This window comes from Anoplolepis gracilipes, chromosome 12, assembly GCF_047496725.1.
Source record: "Anoplolepis gracilipes chromosome 12, ASM4749672v1, whole genome shotgun sequence".
Lineage (NCBI taxonomy): Eukaryota > Metazoa > Arthropoda > Insecta > Hymenoptera > Formicidae > Anoplolepis > Anoplolepis gracilipes.
In genome coordinates this window covers 11,621,473-11,644,180 of record NC_132981.1, presented here as the reverse complement: position 1 = coordinate 11,644,180, position 22,708 = coordinate 11,621,473, and the positions used below count along the sequence as shown (strand labels likewise).

The 22,708-nt window shown below is 29.4% G+C and overlaps 1 protein-coding gene and 1 long non-coding RNA gene across 5 annotated transcripts in view; one reads left to right on the top strand and one right to left on the bottom strand.

Annotated features, from left to right (window-relative positions):
* The window catches only part of LOC140671617 (uncharacterized), a 156,171-nt gene that overhangs the window by 34,069 nt on the left and 99,394 nt on the right, over window positions 1-22,708 (top strand). The gene's annotated exons all lie outside the window — the stretch shown is intronic.
* Window positions 1-22,708, bottom strand: part of Cpx (synaptic transmission protein complexin) — a 138,578-nt gene that overhangs the window by 19,882 nt on the left and 95,988 nt on the right. For 3 of the 4 annotated variants that reach the window (XM_072903057.1, XM_072903058.1, XM_072903059.1), the window contains 2 exons: window positions 7,461-7,624; window positions 88-217 (listed from right to left, as the gene is read on the bottom strand). In XM_072903057.1, coding sequence (XP_072759158.1) covers window positions 88-217; window positions 7,461-7,624 — 294 coding nt within the window. Of the gene's footprint in view, window positions 1-87; window positions 218-7,460; window positions 7,625-10,526; window positions 10,581-22,708 lie in introns of those variants that run through there. The other variant, XM_072903060.1, reaches the window with a different exon arrangement.

Genomic DNA, 22,708 nt, shown 5'->3' with positions numbered 1-22,708 from the left:
ATTAAAATATTTCTACATTTTTATAGTTTAAACGATCTCTAGATTTTTTATTAGATATGTCGAAATGAAATTGTAAACATTACATACTGGTGAATTCGTCTTCATCTTCAGCCTCGGCCTCCGCCGCCAATTCTTCTGGCGTTTTCTTCTTTCGCATCAAAGGATTAGGTTCTTCTTGAGGCATCTCCTGTATCTCTTCTCGTTTCTTTATGTTATACTGTAAACCAAAAAAACAAATAATATGAAACAAGATAATAAAATTTTAATCGGCGTTAAATACGTTTAAGTATTTGATAATTTCAGGTAGTTTATAGTAGTATTATAGTATTATTTGTGTTACAAGATTTAGATAAGTTTAAAATGTCAAGAATCAATAAACAAACTTAAAAAATAAAACAAAATAAAAAAAAAACGTTATTCTCTCACTATATTCTATGATATCTCTTTTATGTGGACTTTAGTAATTTAATATATACATATATTATACGTAAATAGGAAGAAAAAAAAAATTTCGCAAATTCATTATTTTTCTGTAAAAAGAATAAAAGTACATTTTTGCATATATGAAAAAAATTATATAATTTAATATAAAAACAGGAACTAAAAAAGATATTTTTGAAATAATAATCGTAACAATCGTAATTTTAAACGGTTTCGGTTTTTTTTTTTGCTGGCCAAAAAACTGCAACAAAATCGAACTATTAATTATGTCTTATTGGGCTGAAACGAAACTGAAATGTTATTTCAGTCGGGATCTCTGATTATTTTCTTACTTACGAATAGTATAACGTACTTTCTTTATTCTTATAGCAATAATCGTGATGTGGTCTTTTGGACCTTATTGTCCTTAGTGTAGCGTTATTACAATTTTTAATTTATTATTAAAATTACAATAATTTTCTATTTTACACGCTTTATATATTATTTTATTATACATATTAAATTTTATATACATAATGAATATGTGATAATAATTTATGTTATTTTTTATTTTAATAAATAAAATAAGTTTTATATATATTTCTCTCTTCTACATCTGATATATATACTATTTATACAATAGACACTGCTATGCTCACATATTATATACATATACATATACATAAATTATTAGCACTTTGTATTCTGACGACAAACAATAAGCTCGATTACGATGCAAACCGGACGTGATATTAGTCGTACAAGTATGTACTGCCATAGCACTGCCTGTATATGTGCTTTATATATATGTGTGTATATAGGTATTACCATTATCTGTGAAATACGCGCATCGTGTTATACCACTGACCAAGACCTCATTAATTATCAGTGCCTTTCAATAAATGATTTGTTTTGCAATGGGTGATAATGCACAATCAATTACCTAAATGCCTTTGTTTTCTCCAAGTGAGTGAAAAAAATAAATTATGTTATATTCACTGTATATAACTGTATTATTTACGAATTAAAAAGACAGGTAACACTATTTACAACCAATATGCAATATTTAATATATATATATGTATGTATGTATGTTACTAATATTTGTTAAAAGCTTGTTGAAAAAAAATTTTTGACTGACATCTTGATCGGTATTTTAATTAATTCGATATATTGTAATAATGTTTGTAAAAATGGAAACATTACTCGAATATGTATACATGTAGGCGCGACTTCTATTTTGGTTACACAATTGATTGTACGATTTTAGTTGCTCAATCATATATTAGATCCCAAAGGCTTACTTTTATTTAATTCTTAATTTTTCAATATATATATATATATATATATATATATATATATATATATATATATGTATGTGTGTGTGTGTGTGGGGGGGGGGGCACTGTGTCGAGGAGACAGCAAGGATAAACGAGCACTGTTTCTCACGGCAACGTCAAATCTGATATTCTGATCTTGACGTTAATTAATGTTTCCCAAAAGCACATATGCGACATGTCCGTGCATTCTGCTGCATCTATGTCTGCACTTCTGTCCATTCATGTTCGAAATTATGAGACTATTATACCCTGGATTTAGTGATTTATCATACGGCGTTTCTAACTGACATATCTTTACACAAATTATTTTCAAATAAATCGGACAATTAGAATTAAAGGAAAAATCTCGACAATTACATAATCAAAAATCACTGTGCACTTGTAAATATTGCAATTGAATGGACTCTTCAAAATATTATATTGGAAGAAGGGAGCTCTACTTATCGTAGAGCTTTTTTTTAAACATGCGTGTACACGCAGACATATATACATGAATAATTTTTATTTTTCAAGAAACGATATCGTCCCTCAACAATTATGACTGTCGTCCATTGTCAATACAATATAAAATGTTGTGTAAAAATTTTAATCACAGACGTACAATAATTAACAACTATTGGTGATGATAAATAAATTGTTTCACATTGCTCGATTATTTCAACAGCATTATATAGTACTTTTTCATCAAGTCCGCAAAGTAAGTCGCACTGCGACATTTTTTGGGGGTTTGTGTCCTTTCTTATACAACTATTTGATCGCGTAAAAAAAAAAAAAAAAAAAGAAAACGTTCTCTCTTCTGTTAATAAATAGATAACCTTTAAATAAATAATTTTTTATATGTTTTACAAAATTCTTTAAATTTGAATAATTTTATATTTGAAAATTTTAACAATTGATATTTATAGCAAAATTAGATAGTATCTAAAATAACTAGAAGCAATTAAACTGAAATTTTAAAATAAAAATTTTTTCGAATACACAGACACACACACGATGTTTGTGTGTATTTATTTATTTATATATCGTATAAAAACATATATTAGTTATTGTTTAATTTATTAATTTGTACATATTTATTAGTTTTGTACCATATTAGTAGACAAAATAAAAGTTGGAAAAAGAAATTATGATAGTCGACGTTCCCTGTGTGCATCATAAATTTTGTCGATGCTATAAATAGACAGTATATATTTGATACGGTGTCATTTTATCGCCGTGACAGGAAAATTGGAATCTGAGATCTTTGTCGGGATTTGGAATTATAGAAGGCTTTAAAGAACGCATATATCGCGATACATGCAGTTGATCCTCTTCTTCAGCATCTATTTTCATAATAATTAGATTTTTCATTTGCGAATATAGAAAATTAATTATTAAAGTATCACATTCCATAAAAGATACTTTCTTTGATTATATAGATGATATAAATTTTAAAAGGTTTTATCTTTGATATAATTTATACTAATTATAATTAAAATCACGTGACAGACTCAATCAGTCCTATCACAGGAACGACACCTTCAATGCAGTACTGTTTTCCATAAACCTGTATATGTGGATCGCTCGCGACACTTTCATCTCAGTATCATTAAATTAACTAACGCTTTGTAAATTAAATAGTCTTAACTTCATTTAAGCGCACGCTCTTAAGTACTTCCGCGAGACAGTTCCTCGTCTGGTGAACGTCTTAAAAGGAGTCAGCCTGACTCTATTAGGAAGTCGCCATATTGAATGCAGGGACTCCCTACTAGAGTCAATTTGACCCCAGTTAAGTTCAATCTTCTCTCTTCCTATTTCGCTTCCTCGTAGTCTCTTTTTCTTCTCACCTCCGTTGTCTCGTTCGACGCCTTTTCCCTCGAAGATCATTTACTAAGGTATTTAATAGAAATGGTCAATCATCTAGACGTTTATTGCGATGTGTTGCAATTAACGTTATTCATTGTCATTATTAATATTAATCTAATTTTTATAATTTAATTATACTTTCTAATTAAAATTTATATGAATATTTACTAATAATATTATCGAAAGAGAAAAAACGTGAAAGAAATTATTGAAGAATGGAGAAGAAGCTGTAGATAGGAAACGATACAACGATACGATAAAGTACACACATATATATATATATATATATATATAACAGAGTACAATACTGTACAATACGACAAGAACGATGATATCGGGAGGAGAATTTATCACGACAATGTGTAATAATGTCGTTTCTTCAGCAATTTTTCGTCAATATACCACCAAAGACTAAGAGCAGAATGATTGAAGAACGGGAGAGAAGGCGGAAATAAAGTGTCACGTGTAATATCGGGTAATATTTTTTAGAGTAGCGAAACACGAGCGATATTAAGTCGATAAGTGAAATTTCAGATGTATTTTCTAGAAATCTCTCTGTCTCTCTTTCTCTTTTTCATCTATTTTGCATTAACCAATATTTGAGTTTTAAAGTAATTTTTCTCAATTATAACACGGTTATAATTGAGAATATGTATATGCTTTTTGCATAGAATGATGATTTTAATCGATGATTCTACTAAATTCACGATGATCTTTTTCACAATCTTTCTTGATTTCCTTACTTTTATCTCAGGTTCTTTTTTTTTCAGGGATTTTTTTTGTAGGAATATTCGTTTACTGATTATATTTATAATAAATTAAATATTTCAATTATCTTCAATGTAATGAAAATATATATTGTATATGTATTCGATGCTTCTTTTAATGTACTTTTTTAAGGATTTACTCACTTTACCCGACTAATTATTTTTGAATAATTTTATTTTTGAAAAATTTTACAAACTGATTACCATTTATCAGTTTGACGTCAGTATAAATGTATAACAATACACATCACGGATATAAATGCCCCTCTATCTGAATCTTAATCGGATTTAGTTTATACCGGTACGCAACTTTGTGTGTGTGCCTTGGTACATGTATTATTACACTAATACAATACCATATATGTATATAAAATATTACATATACATATAATGCAATATATAATAAATATAATAAATATAAAATAATGAAAAAAAAATCGATATATAAAAATGTATATATAAAATACATATGCGCACAGTTAAACTGTTGTTACTCCTTGTATGACGAGTTCTCAAGATTAGTTTCTAAATAAAGTAACAAAGAATATTTTTAAATTGCACAGGGACTTTTCTATAACAAAGTCCCACTTCGTTCATTAGTCGAGATAGGAAATCGGATTTGATCTGACCCAATGCGATTACCATGCGAAAGCCTCTTCCACTACCACACAGAAATAGTATATGCTCTATTCTCACGAGAGATCACGGCTCTCGCGTCTCAATTTTTCTGCTCGTTTTCAAAGAATCACGTTTCTACTGACGAGAAAAAGAATTTCAAGGCAGTTCTTTCGCTTATGATGAACCAGCCATTAGTGTTAATTATATTCTGTCCAAATCTTCTTGCTTTACGTATGAAATTGTAGAAGGATGAAAAACCTGAGGAATATCGTCGTTTCTTATCCAGATTTCGCGGAATAATGAAACTGTTGAAACTCGATTTCTTCGTTATTACATTTGTAACTCCAACTTTCAACTGGACTTTTTACGCGAGTACCATTTTACAATTTAATAGCTTCTTTAAAATTTTTCTTTAACTAAGCAACAAATTTCACTAAATCGAATTTTCAATCCCGAAATATTATCGACTTAAATGTTTTCATTTCTCTAAAGCTTTAAATTTTTTCCACATTTTGTGGTGTACTTCAATTTCAATGATTTGTGATGCTACATTTCAGAAAGAAAGAGAGAAAGGAAGGAAGAAAGTGGCGAGGGGTGGAGAGAGAGAGAGAGAGAGAGAGAGAGAGACAGACAGACAGAGACAGACAGACAGACAGACAGACAGACAGAGAATGAGAGAAACAGAGATTTAGAATTCTAATTCTTGAATCATTAAATCTAATTTTGTTGAAGCATACACATATTGTCAATTTAGTGCTCTAGTTAATCCAAGATAGCCTCTATATTCAGTGTTCGTTATAATGCTGCGATAATAGTTACAACATTTGACCACTCGGCGACCATTTCCGCATGTAGAATTACAACTGCAGCAATGCGGTCAGTATGGCCCACACATACATATACATATACATGCACGCGTGCACGTACACAAATCATTAAACTGCATCCGACAACGTCGAATTACGCGTTTAGTACCTTCAACGATATCATTTCCTGTTTACGTGCGAGATAATCGCGTTTCCACTCCAATAAACGTCACGCAAAGTTCAACGTCACCAACCTGATTGGACAAATGTCAGTGAAGGAAAATTAATAAACTTTCTATTTTTTTTTTTTTTTTTTTTTTTTTTTTTTATAATTTTTAGGATCTTTTTTTTTTATAAATAAGAGTGCAGCAACACATAGAGTAAGAAGAAAATACTTTATGTATTTTTCAAATTTAATATTAATATAAAATCATTAATAAATACGAAGAATTGTTATTAATTTTTGAATTTTTATTATAGCTGATTCGAGATATCAGTTGCTCCACTTGACATTTTTCTAGAGGACAAAGCAATCGGGATGAATCACTTAGAAAATAAAATCTGTCGAGGCATTGATCAGATGGGATAGAACAATGTACGCCAACGCGGTATTTTGCAAAAACTTCCAACGCATTCACCAGTTTTGCGGGAAACAAACGTGAGGATGAAAAGAGGAAATAGAGGAAAGGGACGAGAAGAGAGAAAGAGAGAGAGAGAGAGAGAGAGAGAAATGTAGAATGCACGCTGGATCGCGCTATTATCAATCTTGATGTATTGTTCTGTCAGGACAGAGTCAACGAGGCTGACATGACCCAGATGAAATCGAGGACTCTTGTGGAATACGCGGAAAAACATATGGCAATATTTAGATTTGCGCTCTAATATTTATAAAATAGGGAAATCAAATTCACTTGTAGATGGAAGATATAAAGTTTTCGAATAATGCTAATGACAAAACTATGTTTGAACTACAAGCAATATTCGATACAATTCTGAAAACTTTTGCATACCATCTCGTAAAATTGTATATATAAATTACACATACACACGTTGTTTATAACAGCATACGTGCATACAGAATTGGTCAGGAAACGTGAAAAAAAAGTGATTTTTTACTATGTTTTCTAAGCCATCCCTTGTATACATTATTAGGAAAATTTATTTATGGATAAAATCTTAAATGTAATGAAGAATTCAGAATTATAATATATTTCTGTAGCATTTTCAATTGAAGAGAATGAATAATCTTAGATAGGTGTGTGTGTGGTTACAAAAATCATGAATTAAATAGAACGAAAATTTATCGCAAGTTGTAATTGATTAAAAAATATCTCAGAGGTTAATGCAAAAGTAAACAAAACACCAAATATATATATATATATATATATATATATATATATATATATATATATATAATATAAACATATGTTGATGGATCTTTGTTTTTACTTTAAGACTTTCTCTTGAAAAAATGTTGGACTGAAAAGTAATTAGGTACAATATTCATCTTTATGTATGTCTATTAATAAATTAGATATTTACGATAAATAAAGAAATACATTTCTATCATGATTAATCAAACGTGAGCTCATAAAAATTACACTTAATGACTCTCTTCTGTAGAGCGATTATCGAAAATACTACAATATATTGTCATTGTTAACCTTGTCTCTGATCTCTTGTCGCATCTTCTCCCGTTCTTCTTCCATTTTGCGATGTTTCTCCTTTCTTCGCTCCTCGGCCTCCCTAATAGCCTCCTGCCTCTCTCTCTCGGCTTCTTCTTCCTTCTCCTTGTCATCCTCGTCACCGCCTTCCCCGCCTACTGCTCCTATAAAATACAAAAAAAAAAAGGCATTGATTTACATACAAAGTCTTTCTTCAAGATGTATCACAATTATGCTATCATAATAATAAAAAGCAACGGACAGTAACGGATTTTAAAAAATTTTCAAGCCGGTAATTCGGTTTTTGGAGGCTTCTTGTTAGATCGGCGATATCTAGGTATAATTTGATTTATTATAAAGACACAATAAATGTCTATGGCCTCTAAATGGAAAATTTGCAACCGGGATTGAAAGAGACTACCTAGTGTCAGTGATGCTGATACCCTTATATTTAAAAATTAATTTTTTCTAGTACTCGAAAAATTGATTAAATCTCTAAAATCCTAAATAATTTTTAAAAATTTTGGTAAATATTAATTGATTTAATCTTCACGACAAACATAAAGAGCATTGTTTATTAATTATTTATTTTGTTTATTAACTAATTAAATAAGTAATTAGAGGAGAGAAGAAAAAGAGAGAACATATACTTATTTAAGCGTACTATCGAAACGAAATTTTTATATGCAAAATACAGTGAAGAATGATTGATAAAGATGAGAGATTGATCAAGTGTTTTGTCACATTTCGAACTATTATGAGATTAACAGAAAAAAACCACGTGTTTGTTGCACAAATATATGTTTTAAACAAATGTCAAATTTAAAAAAAATCGAGAATTTTTGCTTTTTATGTAAATGTTTTCTTAATAAAAGGCCGTTCAGTCACTTTCGACTGACGAAATTGGTTACGTTATTGCAAACGTTATAGACAAAGGAAAGAGTAAAATTTCGAAAGTAAGGGAGAATGATGCGGCGGAATCTTCGCACTTGGAGAAGATTAATTCATCTTTTTCTCTTTCTCTTCTATCCTCTTTGTCTCTTGGTGCTCACATGTATTTGCGCTACTTTTCACGAGTTGCAAAGATACTTTGAAGTCCGATCTATCTTTCCACTTTAATTTTGTTTGTTCTTTACTCATCCCCAACTAAACTCTGACTTTAAAGTGGCATAAACGGAACTACAATATATGTACTTTAGACAATATTTGATGAAATACACAGATAGAATAATTAACAACTGCATACATAACACCGTAGTAACGATAAATAATAGATGACCGACAACGTTGATCGAATAATATAAATTAATTAGTAATTATTGATTTGCAACAGGGTATTACACATTTCACACATACAAGCCGCACAATATCCCGGATTTATATAATTTATGCAAGTCGTAGAAAATTACACGTTTTTTTTCGTTAGCATTAATAAAGGCTTTTGTTTTATTTTATATAATCTTCTTTGATTGAAAATATTTATTAACAAATATAAAACTTTAATATTATACTTAAGTAAAAAATATATTGGAGAAAAGTAAATTAAATTATAGATGAAAGTGAAATAATGTGGTTAGTTAAATAGCACACATTTGAAAAATTTAAAAGTATAAAAATTATGTTGGAAATATATAACTAAAACAAACTAAAGGAATATTTGTAGTACGAATTTCAATTTATTATAAAAAATGCACCGACAATTGGTAATATCGACCAATAGTTGATATTTCAATTTTAATGAAAAGATTATAATTAAAAAGGTAATTAGATCGCTCTTGAAATTTGAAGAGGCTCGAAAGAATTCTGCATTCGCATTTATAAAAAAAAGTTACATTTCCGGGGCAAATCTAATCACGTTAAAAAGTAAGTTCGAGGATGAAAAAGTTTTGCGTTTAGTACAGAAGCTTCGAAAACACAGTCTCGGTTTAGCAGAGAGAGAGAGAGTCTCGAAAACAAAGTTTATCCCTTCAAGTTTTTCAAGAGAATAAATTCTAAAGTCAAATGAAAATATTATCCAAAGGAAACATTATGAATTCGTAAACATCTACGGTCGACTTCACAACACTTTTGAGACCGTTATCAACTTTAAAACACATGTTGTTATAATAGTACAAAAAATTAAATTTAATATTTTTTTTATGGACTTTATAATTTTGCAAAAGTTTAACTCACAAATAAAGGAAGAAAAAACGTTACGAATAGAAAGTGTTAAATTTGGATATTTTTAGAATTTTGCTAAGCTGACGAAAATACTCAGCATATTTGAAAATTGCGCGTAAAACACGTTCCGTGTCTCTGAAAAAGATTAATAACGGAATTCCTGCGGTTTTTTTCTACTCACTCCTATGTCCACGGCAAAACTGTCCACGGACAAGTTTTATTTGACAAAATGAAATTCTCCGGTGGTTATCCAGAGGAATTTCATGACGTTGCTGGCTAGAGGTAATGTACAGATCATTTTATCACAATAGACGACACCAAATTTTTACGAATTTCATACTTTTTCTTAATGTTTCATTACGTCAGATTATTTTAACAACTTTATGATTAACATGAAATATCTGGAATTGTAAACATGAACATTTTTTCTCCACATTTGTCAACACTGAAAATGTGTTAAAATATGCGACTGCACTTTAAAACGTTTTGTATAATTATATATATATATATATATTCTTACTTCATCAAATTTTTTTGTCAAAAGATGCTGTGATAAACTTTTTAAAAATGTTGAAAGATATTTTATGAAGACGCGTTTATAAAAAAAAAAAAGATTCTATATATAGTTTTTAAATTGTATAAGCATTTTTTAGTGGAAAAAAATAATTATAATTTAAAAAGTGAATTGTAAGAAAATGTAACTGAATGTATAAGCCTATATAAAGAAAGAAGGATTGTAGTTTAAAGAGATAACATTAATTTAAACAGGCTTGTATTCAAATAAATCGTTTTGTCTAGAAACTTGGTAGTGTTAAACTACGTAGTATTATATACATATATATTGTAAACCGTAATCCTATAAGGGTTAATGTTACGACAACATCGTATAACTACCAACGAGCATACCGTGTTTCTGGCGGGAAATAATGGTGTGTTGATACTTCTGCGTGTCTTCTCTGAGTCTGGCATCTTAGTTACAGCTACCATATTAAAGGATTATAAACAACTATCAATATGCAAGTATTATTTTCTAAGTTTATAAATTGAGTAGAATATTGTTGTGCGTATGCGCGCACGCGTTTTAAAACTATAGGTAAAGTTTAAAATGACCTTGTAAATTTTTATATATTCTTATATATTCTTATATGCAATATGTCACATCGATATGAGTGAAACACAATTTACACACGTTACATTGAAATCAAATGTTTCCATATAGTAAGTTTTTCCAAACTGAAGCTCTACCACTCTGAAATCTATGCAACGTGAATGCAAATTCCAATTTGCCAGAATAGCAGCTTGCTATCAGAGAACTGTTTTATCTCGTTTCTAAGATATATAAGATTTATGATATAAAAAAAAAAAAAAAAAAAAAAAGTTACCTCTTCCTGACATACGTATTTCACATAAATTCGAATAGAATCTTTGCTAAATTTTGTTTTTCAGCTAATGTACGAAAGCACACATTAATTGAGAAAACGTGTAAGTGTACATTATCAGGAATTGTAGCGCGGCTCCTCCTAAAGTAAGGTCGGAATAATCAATAATAGAAGTACGATGGCGATTGTACGAAACGCGCGTCCCATGTAACGCGCGTCCGAGTGAATTTTCCAACCAATCGCTAGTAGTAAATACCATTTCCGAACACGGAAACTGGTCGTTGGAAACACCTGCGGCCCAGTGTCACGAACATTCGCTGCTCTGCTCGGCATCGTCATTGGTATTTAATTGAATCTGCATCTCGCAGCACAAATTCGTAACGATCTCTATTACAAATGACCGGGAAATTAAAACGTCGCTTGCGAGCGATAAACAAATACTCCGCATTATGCGGGACCTCTATAGAAAATATCGAGCGTTTGCGATAAGCAGATGCAATGTCGGTGCAATGTCGGTGCAATGTCATGCAGATCCGCCAGGAAAAATACTTCTCTTGTTTATTTGGATAAACCAAATATTATGTTGGATTTTATTCGTCGATATATATAATGTCATTTGTATTTATCGATATCGCAATTTTACGTTAAAATTTTATCCTTTTTGAAGAGATGTAATTTTACTTGTATATCGCACGCGCTTCAGTCGCGATGCATGCCAAGTACCTTTATTTGAAGCTTAACTGGATAAAATCTGTATTTTAATTGACCTTTATAAGAACAAAATCATTTCATTTCAGGGCGGACAAGTCGTGAAAGAGAAAGTCTCAGTCCTTTTCTATCCTCCTAACCCGCTTCATTTCATTCGCCCACCCGAGTTGGATACTAACACCGTTTCATCGAACAATCCGCCATCCAATCACCACTGTGCAGATGTTGAGGAAACGAGTTTACTGCGAGATTTCAAACGAATTGTCGTATAGATACAGTCACCTCGTCCGCATTTCTCGTTGGACCACGAACGTATTGGCTATTTCATCACTCGCTTGAGTAAAAGAGAAAAAGAAAATTAACAACCGTCTGAAACGGACGGATTATCCGTTTGCATATAAATGTCCTTCTCGAGCGAGAAGATAACGAGCACGAAATTCTATATCAAGTATCCCATGTATATGATCGATCATAATAATGACAACATGATAAGAACTGACTTTTTAACAATTTTTATTTTACAATTAAAATTAATATTTAATCGCCGCGATGAGATATGCGTAAAGTTAAACTTTGTCTTTTTCAACGTTATAAAAATAATTGTTACATGTATTATCATATGTATAAATCAAATTATATCATACAAATGTTTATATTATTGTCAGTGAAATCTGAATATATAATATAAAGTAAAAGAAATCTTGTATAGTCTAGAAACTAATATAAGATTTAGAAATTTACAACTCTATTAACCATAATTCTAAATGACTATTTAATAATACATAGTCGTGCTCACGACTCACTACGTAAAAATTAGTCACGACTAATAATGAACGCATCTATTGTTTTTCTCGCGATAATGTTATAAATATATTTACAAAAATTATCATTTATTTTACAAGATAAAACAAACTAATGGGATAGACATAAACATATATATGTAAATGTGTACAACTGACATTTTAAAATATATTTCTGTTATTATACATTCGAACACTTTGTTCAATTCCGTCGGAAAGCTTTCCCGATTGACAAATCACAATAAAGGTAAAATCAATTTGACGAAATCATTTCTGGGGAAAATATGTTTTCTTTAATCGATAAAATTCTAATATTTATTCATATCCTTTTATAACCGCGTTTTTTTGTTCATGATATGATAATAAGTATAATGCTCTCGTATCAACCGTGTCTTTTATTTATCATGATGTCATTAAATTACTTCTCGAGCTTATTTATTATATTAGATCAATACTGCATCGAGAAGATTTAATATAAAATGTATTTCGTACATTTTACAAAATTTCAGAATAATTTATAAAATGCGTAACAATCATAGAAAAATTTTTGTAATTTTTTATATACATATAATTTATATACAACGCGCGAAAAAGAGAGAGAGAGAAATATTTCATCGTGGTTTTTTTTTAATTTCCAGTTATCTTAATTAAATTAACAAGGTACCTATATTGACGGTAAAATATCGATCAACTTTGAATGTTGAAAAAAAAAATACTTTCCTTGACACAGATGCATAATGTTTCGTGGTGCACGCTTTCGCAACGACGTATGTAAGTATTCTCGTTTGTTGACATCTTTCGTGCAACCGTTTCGTAGGTTAGATGCAGTATAGATGCGGTTTTATAATATGTCTAGCGTGCAAGTAATGCATGTGCAAAGTAAACAACTGGAATTGTCTGGTATCATTCTATACCAGGTTTAATATTTTTATCAAACTTTATAGAGGAATTGTCTATATATTTTTTGAGCGCGTAATAAAATTTTACAATTGCAAATGCTCTGCATTTTAAATATTGTAAATATTGGAATATGTAGTTTAAAAGTTGAGACGTATTTTTTTTTTTTTTTTCTCTTAATTTTAAATATGCTTTTAACATTTGATCGAAAACATTTTATTTTCGACAATGATTGCGCACTCTTTGTTTCTTGAGAAATTTCAAAATAATTGAGTCCGGAGTAAAATATTGAATACACATTTTAAAGCGCTATTAATTCTTCATACACCGAGTCCGGTGTCTATTTGCATTATCATTCAACAATGGATGCCATGTTTTATGCATGAACGCAAAAACGTTTGGACAATTTGCCCAGCGGATCAATCTACAACGCTACTCCATCCTTTTCGATTCTCCCGTTTCTCTGTCGGGATTGCACATTGTGACAGAAAGAGAACAGAATAGTATCAATCCCGGTGCGTCGAAATAATTCGCGAAATCGGCCGCAGTCTCAAAAAAAGACCGGTTCCAGATTTTACCTTTCGCGGGATCCGATTTGCATGCAAATCTGTCTGAATCCGGATCCGTGCCCATTCACACGATTATATTGGTGCAAATTCGTATTGTCTCTCTCGAGATTTTCAAGCGTGAAAAGTTGCAATTTTAAGAGGGAAGGAGAAAAAGAAATATATTATATATGCTACTCAGAATTTTTCAATATATTTTAATTATAGGATATTGTGAAAGTGTTAGTGAAAATAGGCCAAAGTTGTTTTATGCATTTCATTTTCACAACTTTTTGTGAGATTTTCATTTCTGTGTATAAAATGCGATAAAACTTTTATGAGAGTATATTTTTTTCGTCAATATTACTTTATTAAATAAGGAGAACAATTTAACATTTTTTTAATATCTATTTTGATCTATTGTTTTTTTTTTGTTTTTAACAATACAAAGATACGTTATTACAAAAGTTATAAAAAAGAAGAAGAATAATGTATAAAATTTTTGGAACAGTGATAGTATCATCTGCAATCTGCAATGTTATTTGGAAGGACACTGCTTTGAAAATGACCACAATTAATTTTCTTTATTAAATAAAAATATTATATAAGTAATTATCTCTTTTGTGTTTTTTGCCAACGGGACACAATGTTTGGTATAATAAAAATGCAATATATTTAGTTGTAACTTACGTTATTATAATAATAGCATCATAATAATTATAATAACGATAAAAAGTATGAGTATAATTAACTGTGTTAACAATTGAATATACATATAATAATCTTTTCATTCATTAACACATTTGTACGTTTTACTCGTAAGCCAGTTATGCTAGTAATGCTACTCGTAAGCATAACTAGCATCTGCTTATCACGAGCTTAGATCAAGTAGTCTTGATTAACCTACTCTGGCGTAATTGACTGCATTGCCAGAATTTGCTTCTATCAATACAATTGAGTTCGATTGTAAACGTCGATTACTTAACATAATATGTTGTTTTGATTCGATTTGATTTGATTTGATTATCGGAAGTGTCGAAAATTACAATTATTTTTAATTAGATTTAATATTATAAATTTTATATTTTAATTTAAAGATCTACATTTCCAAACATGGTAAAATTATAGGAAACTTTTCCAATTTGTTAAATTAATATTTTAATTCAGATTCATATTTTAATCACTTATATGTTATTTTGATTCGATTTGACTCGATTATCGAAAGTGTCGAAAATTACAATTAATTTTAATTAGATTTAATAATTTATATATATATATTTATATATTTTATTTAAAGGTCCGTGTTTCCAAACATGGTAAAATTATAGGAAACTTTTCTAACCTGTTAAAGTAATATTTTAATAGAGTTAAAACTATAACAGATTCTTGATGTTTAATTTTTATTATTTTTATCTTTATTTTTATTATTTTATATTTTTTTTTATTAATTAAATTATTTTAAAACTAATTTACAAGTCGTCGTCTCTCTCTCTCTCTCTCTCTCTCTCTCTCTCTCTCTCTCTCTCTCTCTCTCTCTCTCTCTCTCTCTCTCTTTCTCTCTATCTATCTATCTGTCTGTCTGTCTGTCTATCTGTCTTTAACTACTGAAATTAAAATAAGAGTAGCTTTTTTCGTTTCGCATCATTTGGCAAGAGAGGCTATAAGCAAAGATTCTTGAAAATTGATTTTCGAGGTAGTACTTGGTTGTTCATTTCTGGTATGGGTTAGGATGATCGGATCAGTGCTTCTCTTCCGTTGTGAAAGTGTCGCGAAGGAGAGCGAGGGTTCTCGTGTTAGAAGTTGATTGTTCCGGTCTTGTGCGGTATGTAAATCTTCCCAATATCATCCAGAGATTCTCTCTCTTTCTCTTTCTGTCTCACTCCCCCGTTTCTTGCCCTGTCTTTTCTGTATCGTCTCTTTTCTCTATCTTTCTCTCTTTTCCTCTTCTGAAATTCCAATCTTGCTACTGAGACTTTAGCTTTTCCTTCATCAAAATTTTTTCCCGACAATTTATCAACGGGGATGCAGAAAATTTTTACTACAATATTGACGTGGAATTTCTCCGTTTATGTTAGTGAGAGAGATTTATCGCGGGCGTTAAGAGTTAATGATCATGGTCAAACATACTTAAATAAATGTTAAAGAAGTCACATTTAAATGATTATAAACAGAGGAACCAAAAATTTTTTTTAAGAATTTTTATAAGAATGTAAACACAATGTAGTCATTAAATTTTAACTTAATTTCCATTATTTATTTAATATAAATGTATATATCGTGTAATCCAAATTACGGTTAAATACACACACATATGTATATAAGTTCAACAATATAATAGAAGAAAAATTTTTTTAAATCAAATACGAGCAGACATAAAATGAACGGTATAATTTCCTTGTAATTTTTATCAAGCTATGTAGAAATAATCTGTTTAGATTAATAATAATTTAAAATAAAGGTCAAAACGAGCTCCTCTCATTTGCTGATGTTCTAGAATTATCTGGAAAAATTCATCGTATTCGCTTGTATTCATATCTTGTGTTTAACAGTCGTTGTTATTGTTATTTTTGTTTTTTTTGTCTTTTTTTTTTATATTAATTTTGTTACGGTTAGTATTCCATACGCGAAACACAGAATTATATAATTCTAATGATTATTTCTTTAATAGTAGTAGCGTGAATTGATTCGAGCTCATTTTAGATTGTACAATGGAGAGGTAATTTCTCCCCGTAATTTCTCTCGCGGTTAAATCGCAGCTCACATCGCACGTTTGAAGTTACTTCGCGAAATTGTCGAGTCGCACGACAACCTGCTTCAAGCTACGATATCTATGCTTCGTGAGCCGATTGTGGTTGTCTCGAGAAGCAAAAGGAGAAGAGAATTTCAATGGCTACCAGCTTTTGTGCAGTTATCGCGCGTATACTATTTAACCTTTGTCTTGACTCACAAGGCATAAACGAGAGAAAAACGTTGCGTTGTTAAATTGTACAAAACGATTTATTTAAATAAACGATTTAACAACATTTATTAAATTTGTAATGGAATGTCTAACGAAAATAAAGAAAAGCAAAAGAGCATATTTATACTTATAGATATTTACATATACGATGAACATTTTTGTCAGCTTATAAATGTGTTCTTTTATTTCTTACGATTTGTAAGTGTTACTGAAACGGAGTTGAAAACAATGCATAATATATAATATATTATAATAGATTACGTGTTTTCCAATCGAACATTAATTCTTAATTTGAATTATTTCAGAGATTGTTTTTCACTGTCAAAAACAAATTTGCATTGATAATAGATTTTCAAAGCGTTCTCTCTTTAATATCTTTTTTTGAATTTAAATTGTTGGACTCATTTTATTAAACACTAGATATAATATATTGACTCCTACAGAAAAACATTCTAAAAGCATAGCGTTCGCGGAAAGCATTGCTATTTTTAACAACAGAAACTTTATCAGAATAAATATATAAGCACGGAAGAGTTTTACTTTATTGAATTAAATAACTTATTCCGACGAATAAGTTGTATTTGTATTAAATATATCTTTTCTACGAACGAATGCACAAACTCTTTCTCTTTTTCTCTCTTATTGTTAGTATTGTCAAATCATGTATGATCGCGTGTGCAGATATTTGTATACGTGGCTCGTTGTTGTAAGAGGTATCCCATCACACCACGGCAGATTGCTGAGTATGTAAGAACTGCTTTGTCGAATAAGCGAAAAGAAAAAAGACCGAAGAACACTCGCTCAGCAATTTTATACGTTGCATCGCGCAATTGCTTTTTATTTAGAGATAACGCGAGGCACATGTATAACGTCTATGAAAAATATCCTTCAATAATCCTCAATAATTCTTGATATAAATCTTTTTAAGATCTAGTTTTAGAAATACGGTGGTATTTTAATAATAATAATCTTATTTTATAATATTGACAAGGATGCACTCAAAAAAATATTTTGCTAATGTAGATAGATTTTTCTAGATGTCTCAATTAAAATTTATCGATACTTTTTGTACCTGTTAGAATATTATTTGTCACGTATAGAATTTATAGCAGCAATATTCTAGCGATACCTCTAGAAAATATAAATCCCATTGGCAAATATAATTGTCCTTGACAATAGGCCTTAAAGATAGGCATCGCAGGCAAATTTTCTGTCTAAATTACACTAATAGTACAGATATAAATTCTGTCTCTGTCATTTAAATCGATTAAGTGCAAAATATATGCAGTATCACAGTATATAATTTTTTACACCTAGAAAATTTTTGTTCAAGTTGCAAGATCATTTTTTTGAGTGTGTGCCAACAAATTTCATAAATTATACACGCTGTCATATTTCAATAAATTCACATTAATATCGTCTAAAATTATTAATATATCACATAAAAAATATTTTAGTTGAAAATTGAAGAATTTCAAAAATTGAAGTATTTTGAAAATTTGTATTATACAATCGAGGTATTTAATTACACGTATATTTATTTATTTGACGAATCAAATTCAGCTTTGTAAACGAAAAATTGAAAAATAGTTAGTTATATTAAATGTTATGGTATATAACAACATATCTTCTTTATTGACTATTGATATTTGTTAACAGAAAAGATATAGAAGAGAATGTAGTTTCTTTGATTTCCAGAAACGCAATAATTTACAACGCGAGTATTGCCAACATGCACATGTGTTATCTACTTCGAGAGAAGGGTGGGAAGGTATCAGACGTTTTGTCAACGTTATTTACGACTGCTAGTAATATATTGATTCCCTGGGACGATCGCGACTTCTCTTCTTATTGTTAGTTTCATGTATTGTACACATACGTATACCTGCATCCACATACTCTCTTCTTAATTAGTTCGAAAGAATAACGACAAATTATTTTTTATATAGAGGATATATTATTATTTATATTTACGCAGTTACTCGCGAAATTGATTAAAGACATTTCGTATATACAAATCACTAAAGTTTATTTTTATATCTGTAAGTTTATTTCTATATATTCTTGATCTTGCTTTTTTCATATTACCTATATACTAATTTTATAAAATTGTTGTGACACATATTATTACAATTAAGTGACTGTAACTGGTACAGAAGGAAAATATAATAAGGAACAGAACAGGAAACAAATAATTTAATGTCTAAAAATAAATCGAAAATGTAGAAAAAAAAGTTTAGTTTTTCTTTTATTAATAACGCACTAAACTATATGAAATCTGTTAGACTTTGAAGCTATCCTTGAGCTGTCAAATTTATGTAATGTAAATTAAGTTTATGCGTTATTAATATTTATTTTTAATCATATTATTAACGCAAAATCAAATTTCTCTTAAATAATAGAAAATTTTGTATCAAAAGCATAAAATATTGATAGAAAATTAATACGAGAATATATTTATAATATATATGTATATTGTATATTAATGACGTAAAATTAAAATTATTTTGCCAAATTGAGTTTCATAAATATATATTATATGTAAATAACTAGGAAAATTTTTCTTGTTATGTTAAAAACGTTTTGATCACGATAGGGTTGCTAAGCTACATTTATAATAATAGAGTCACGCCACCTCTAAACGATTCCTTCGAGAGTTCAGAAATATAAATTCACAACGGACTCTGTCTCTTTTCTCTTTCTTTCTCTTACTTTTCTTAGGAGGACTTTATCGCTTGGCAGACAAAGCCAAGAACACGAAAGTAGCATAGAAAAGTTTCTGTTTGAGATAGAAAGCAAGAACGAATGCTGTCGCATTCGATGTTAAATAATTCTTGCAGATGGAAAACGCTGCAATGTGAAGTGCCAAATAAGATTATATTAGCAATGTTTTTTTTTTTTTTTACAAACATTGTTATTATCATATAATACGTATTATTCTTTTTAGCATAGTAAAGTCTTATCAATATAAATAATATACGGGATTGATAAAAAAAGAAAGTTAAATATGGATTATTTAAACATTTAAATATATTAATCGCTTATAACATGTTAATGTATTGATATTGTTAATATTTTACAGCTTTTATTTTTAATATTAATTTTGAATGTTGGAATCTCTCTCTTTCTCTCTCTCTCTCTCTCTCTATACATATATATACACAGAGTGTCCTATAATGAGTGAAAAACCTGCTAATGGCAGATTCTTGAGATCATTTGGAGTCGATTTTTCCTCAGCGAAAATATCGAGAGACGTCATCATTTTTTGCAAGTTTCCAATTTTTATCTTTATACATCTTTATAATTAAGCCTTAAATTAAAATTCTGTTAAAGTAAACTCTGTCTGAAATTAACTGAAGAATAGAGTTTTTTAACTCCAAAAAATTTAGTTTTTTCACCAATTACAGGCCACTCTGTATATTCTAAAATCTTTCTATATGTGAAACTTAAATATGAAAACAATTTCGTTTAATTGTTAATCTTTAACATAATACACATAATATACACATATCACTTTATGCGAAAAATGTTTTGTCGCATCGACAAAAATTATTCTTATTAAACAAACTACAAGTTCTTTCTCGTGGAAATTGATACGTTGATGCTCAGTTAAAGGACAAGATCATTTGCAAGAATATTAGTTTCGCGTTCGTACAGCGCATGTCGCAGTCGGTCGCCCTTTTGCTTCGACATTTCCATCTTCGATGTTTCATTTATGTACCTTGAATAGAATGGTTCAGAATGTATCTGTCCTACTACATTTTTAAGTATCGAGGAGACTCGAGACATTTCAAAAGCGTACAATCTTAAAATTATTCAGATGATTTGACTTTTTAAAAGAATACTTTTAATTGATGATTTTATTTTAATTCTTCTCTCTCCCCCCCCCCCCCCCTCTCTCTCTTTTTGCTTATTTTTAATTTTTAATTTTATTTTTATTATATCCTTGGTTTAATTGCAAATAAGTAAAGTCATATATAGAAATTTCTAAAGTGTTTTCATCGCAAATAATTAGATATAAATAATTGGGTATCTCTGAATCATAAAAAAATAAAAATAATTTATGAAAACATTAATCAATTTCATATTTGAATTCTATATATTATTCTGTATATTATCTTTTTGTTTTCTATAAACTTATCTTCTTTTTTTAATTTGGAGATTGCATAAAATAAAAAGTAGATGCGAGTAACGATGCGATCGTTACAAAGAAAATATGCGAGAGCAGGTTGTACTCATTAGGGGGTGAGCTTGAGAGGCCGAGCTTATTTAGAAGCGGATGGGCTCCTAAGTCGATGATGTGAGATTCAATTATTCTTCCGGTGTCTAGAAGAGAATTATCTCGAAAACGATCTCGACACTCAAGATTTTCATTACAAATTGAGTTACAGTGGAATTTCAATCTCCACCATCAATAATCGGATTGTAATTGCAATAGAGATGACGCGATAGCCTGTTTTACTAATAAAGATGAAATAATGAATATAAAGATATAAAGATATAAAGATACTTGATGATTATATATCAGAGCATCGATCAGTCAAGAGATAAATATTAATTTCTAAAATAAAATTTCTGGAAGAAATTTTCTTTTTCTTATTTCTAAAAAGAAAATTTATTATTGATAAAAACTTGATACGTAATTGATGATATACAATTAATGAAAAAAATATTTGTCACTGGCAGAACTCGAACCAAAATTGTGCAAACTCATACTTCTTTTTCAGTACACGGATATAATGTAATATTGAACTTTTTCGAGAGATGAGATAATTGTTTCAATATAATAAAAAATAAAATTCACTTATACAAGTACATAAATCTTTTTGTTTTTTTTATTTTTGGTTTTTAAAACAATTTATATGTGTTAGATATTAGAATTTCGATATTAAATCAAATGACAATTTACCAATATCAAAAAGGTGAAAAAAAATTGTTGATGACTCCATTCTCGTAAAAAAATTTCAAAACTAAATATGCTGTCATTTTTTTCTCCCTCTCCCTCTCTCTGTTTATCTATCTATCTTTCATAGAAAATTAACATCCATTTTCGTCGAAAAATTGTAAAAACTAGATTGTAACTGTGATTTTTTTCTTTTTCATAAAAAAAGCAAAAGTAATATATCAATGTTTTCACAAAAACAACAATATATGACTGACGCGGATGAATAACCGCAGTTTGCAGAACATAGCTTTATTTTCTATATACACATGTATATATTTTATTCAAACTGGTATTTTGTATCCATTAATATTTTTAATACAAACGCATACAAGATATTTCTTATCGTTATATAACATTGCATCTGTCACATCCTAGACATGTTGAGCATTATTTATTTTACCAAATTGAAATATGTCCTTATTTAAATTATTCTTCATTTACTCTGTGCCATGAGAATGATCTTATTAAAAAATCTGTACCGACATTAATTTTATTTATCGAATAAAAATATGTATTAATTTTGTTTTATACAAGTTTTACATAAATATGGAAAAAGTGTGTTGGAAATTTGACAAACTTTAAAAGCAGTTTTAATAAAATACATACTTTCTTTCCCTTCCAATCATCAATAATTCTTCGTTGCAGATGTGTATTTCAAATATAGATTACATGATGCTCTTTTACTAAAAAAAAAAAAAAAAAATATCCTATCCTCTTTCTTTTACTGCGATGCGACGACGCATGCGGTTAGCTATCATCGCTTGTTGTCATATCTATAAGACAGACTAGTCACTAATACATATAAAGACATTTTAATCTATATTTCGTACATGTGTGTGTGTATGTGTGTGTGTG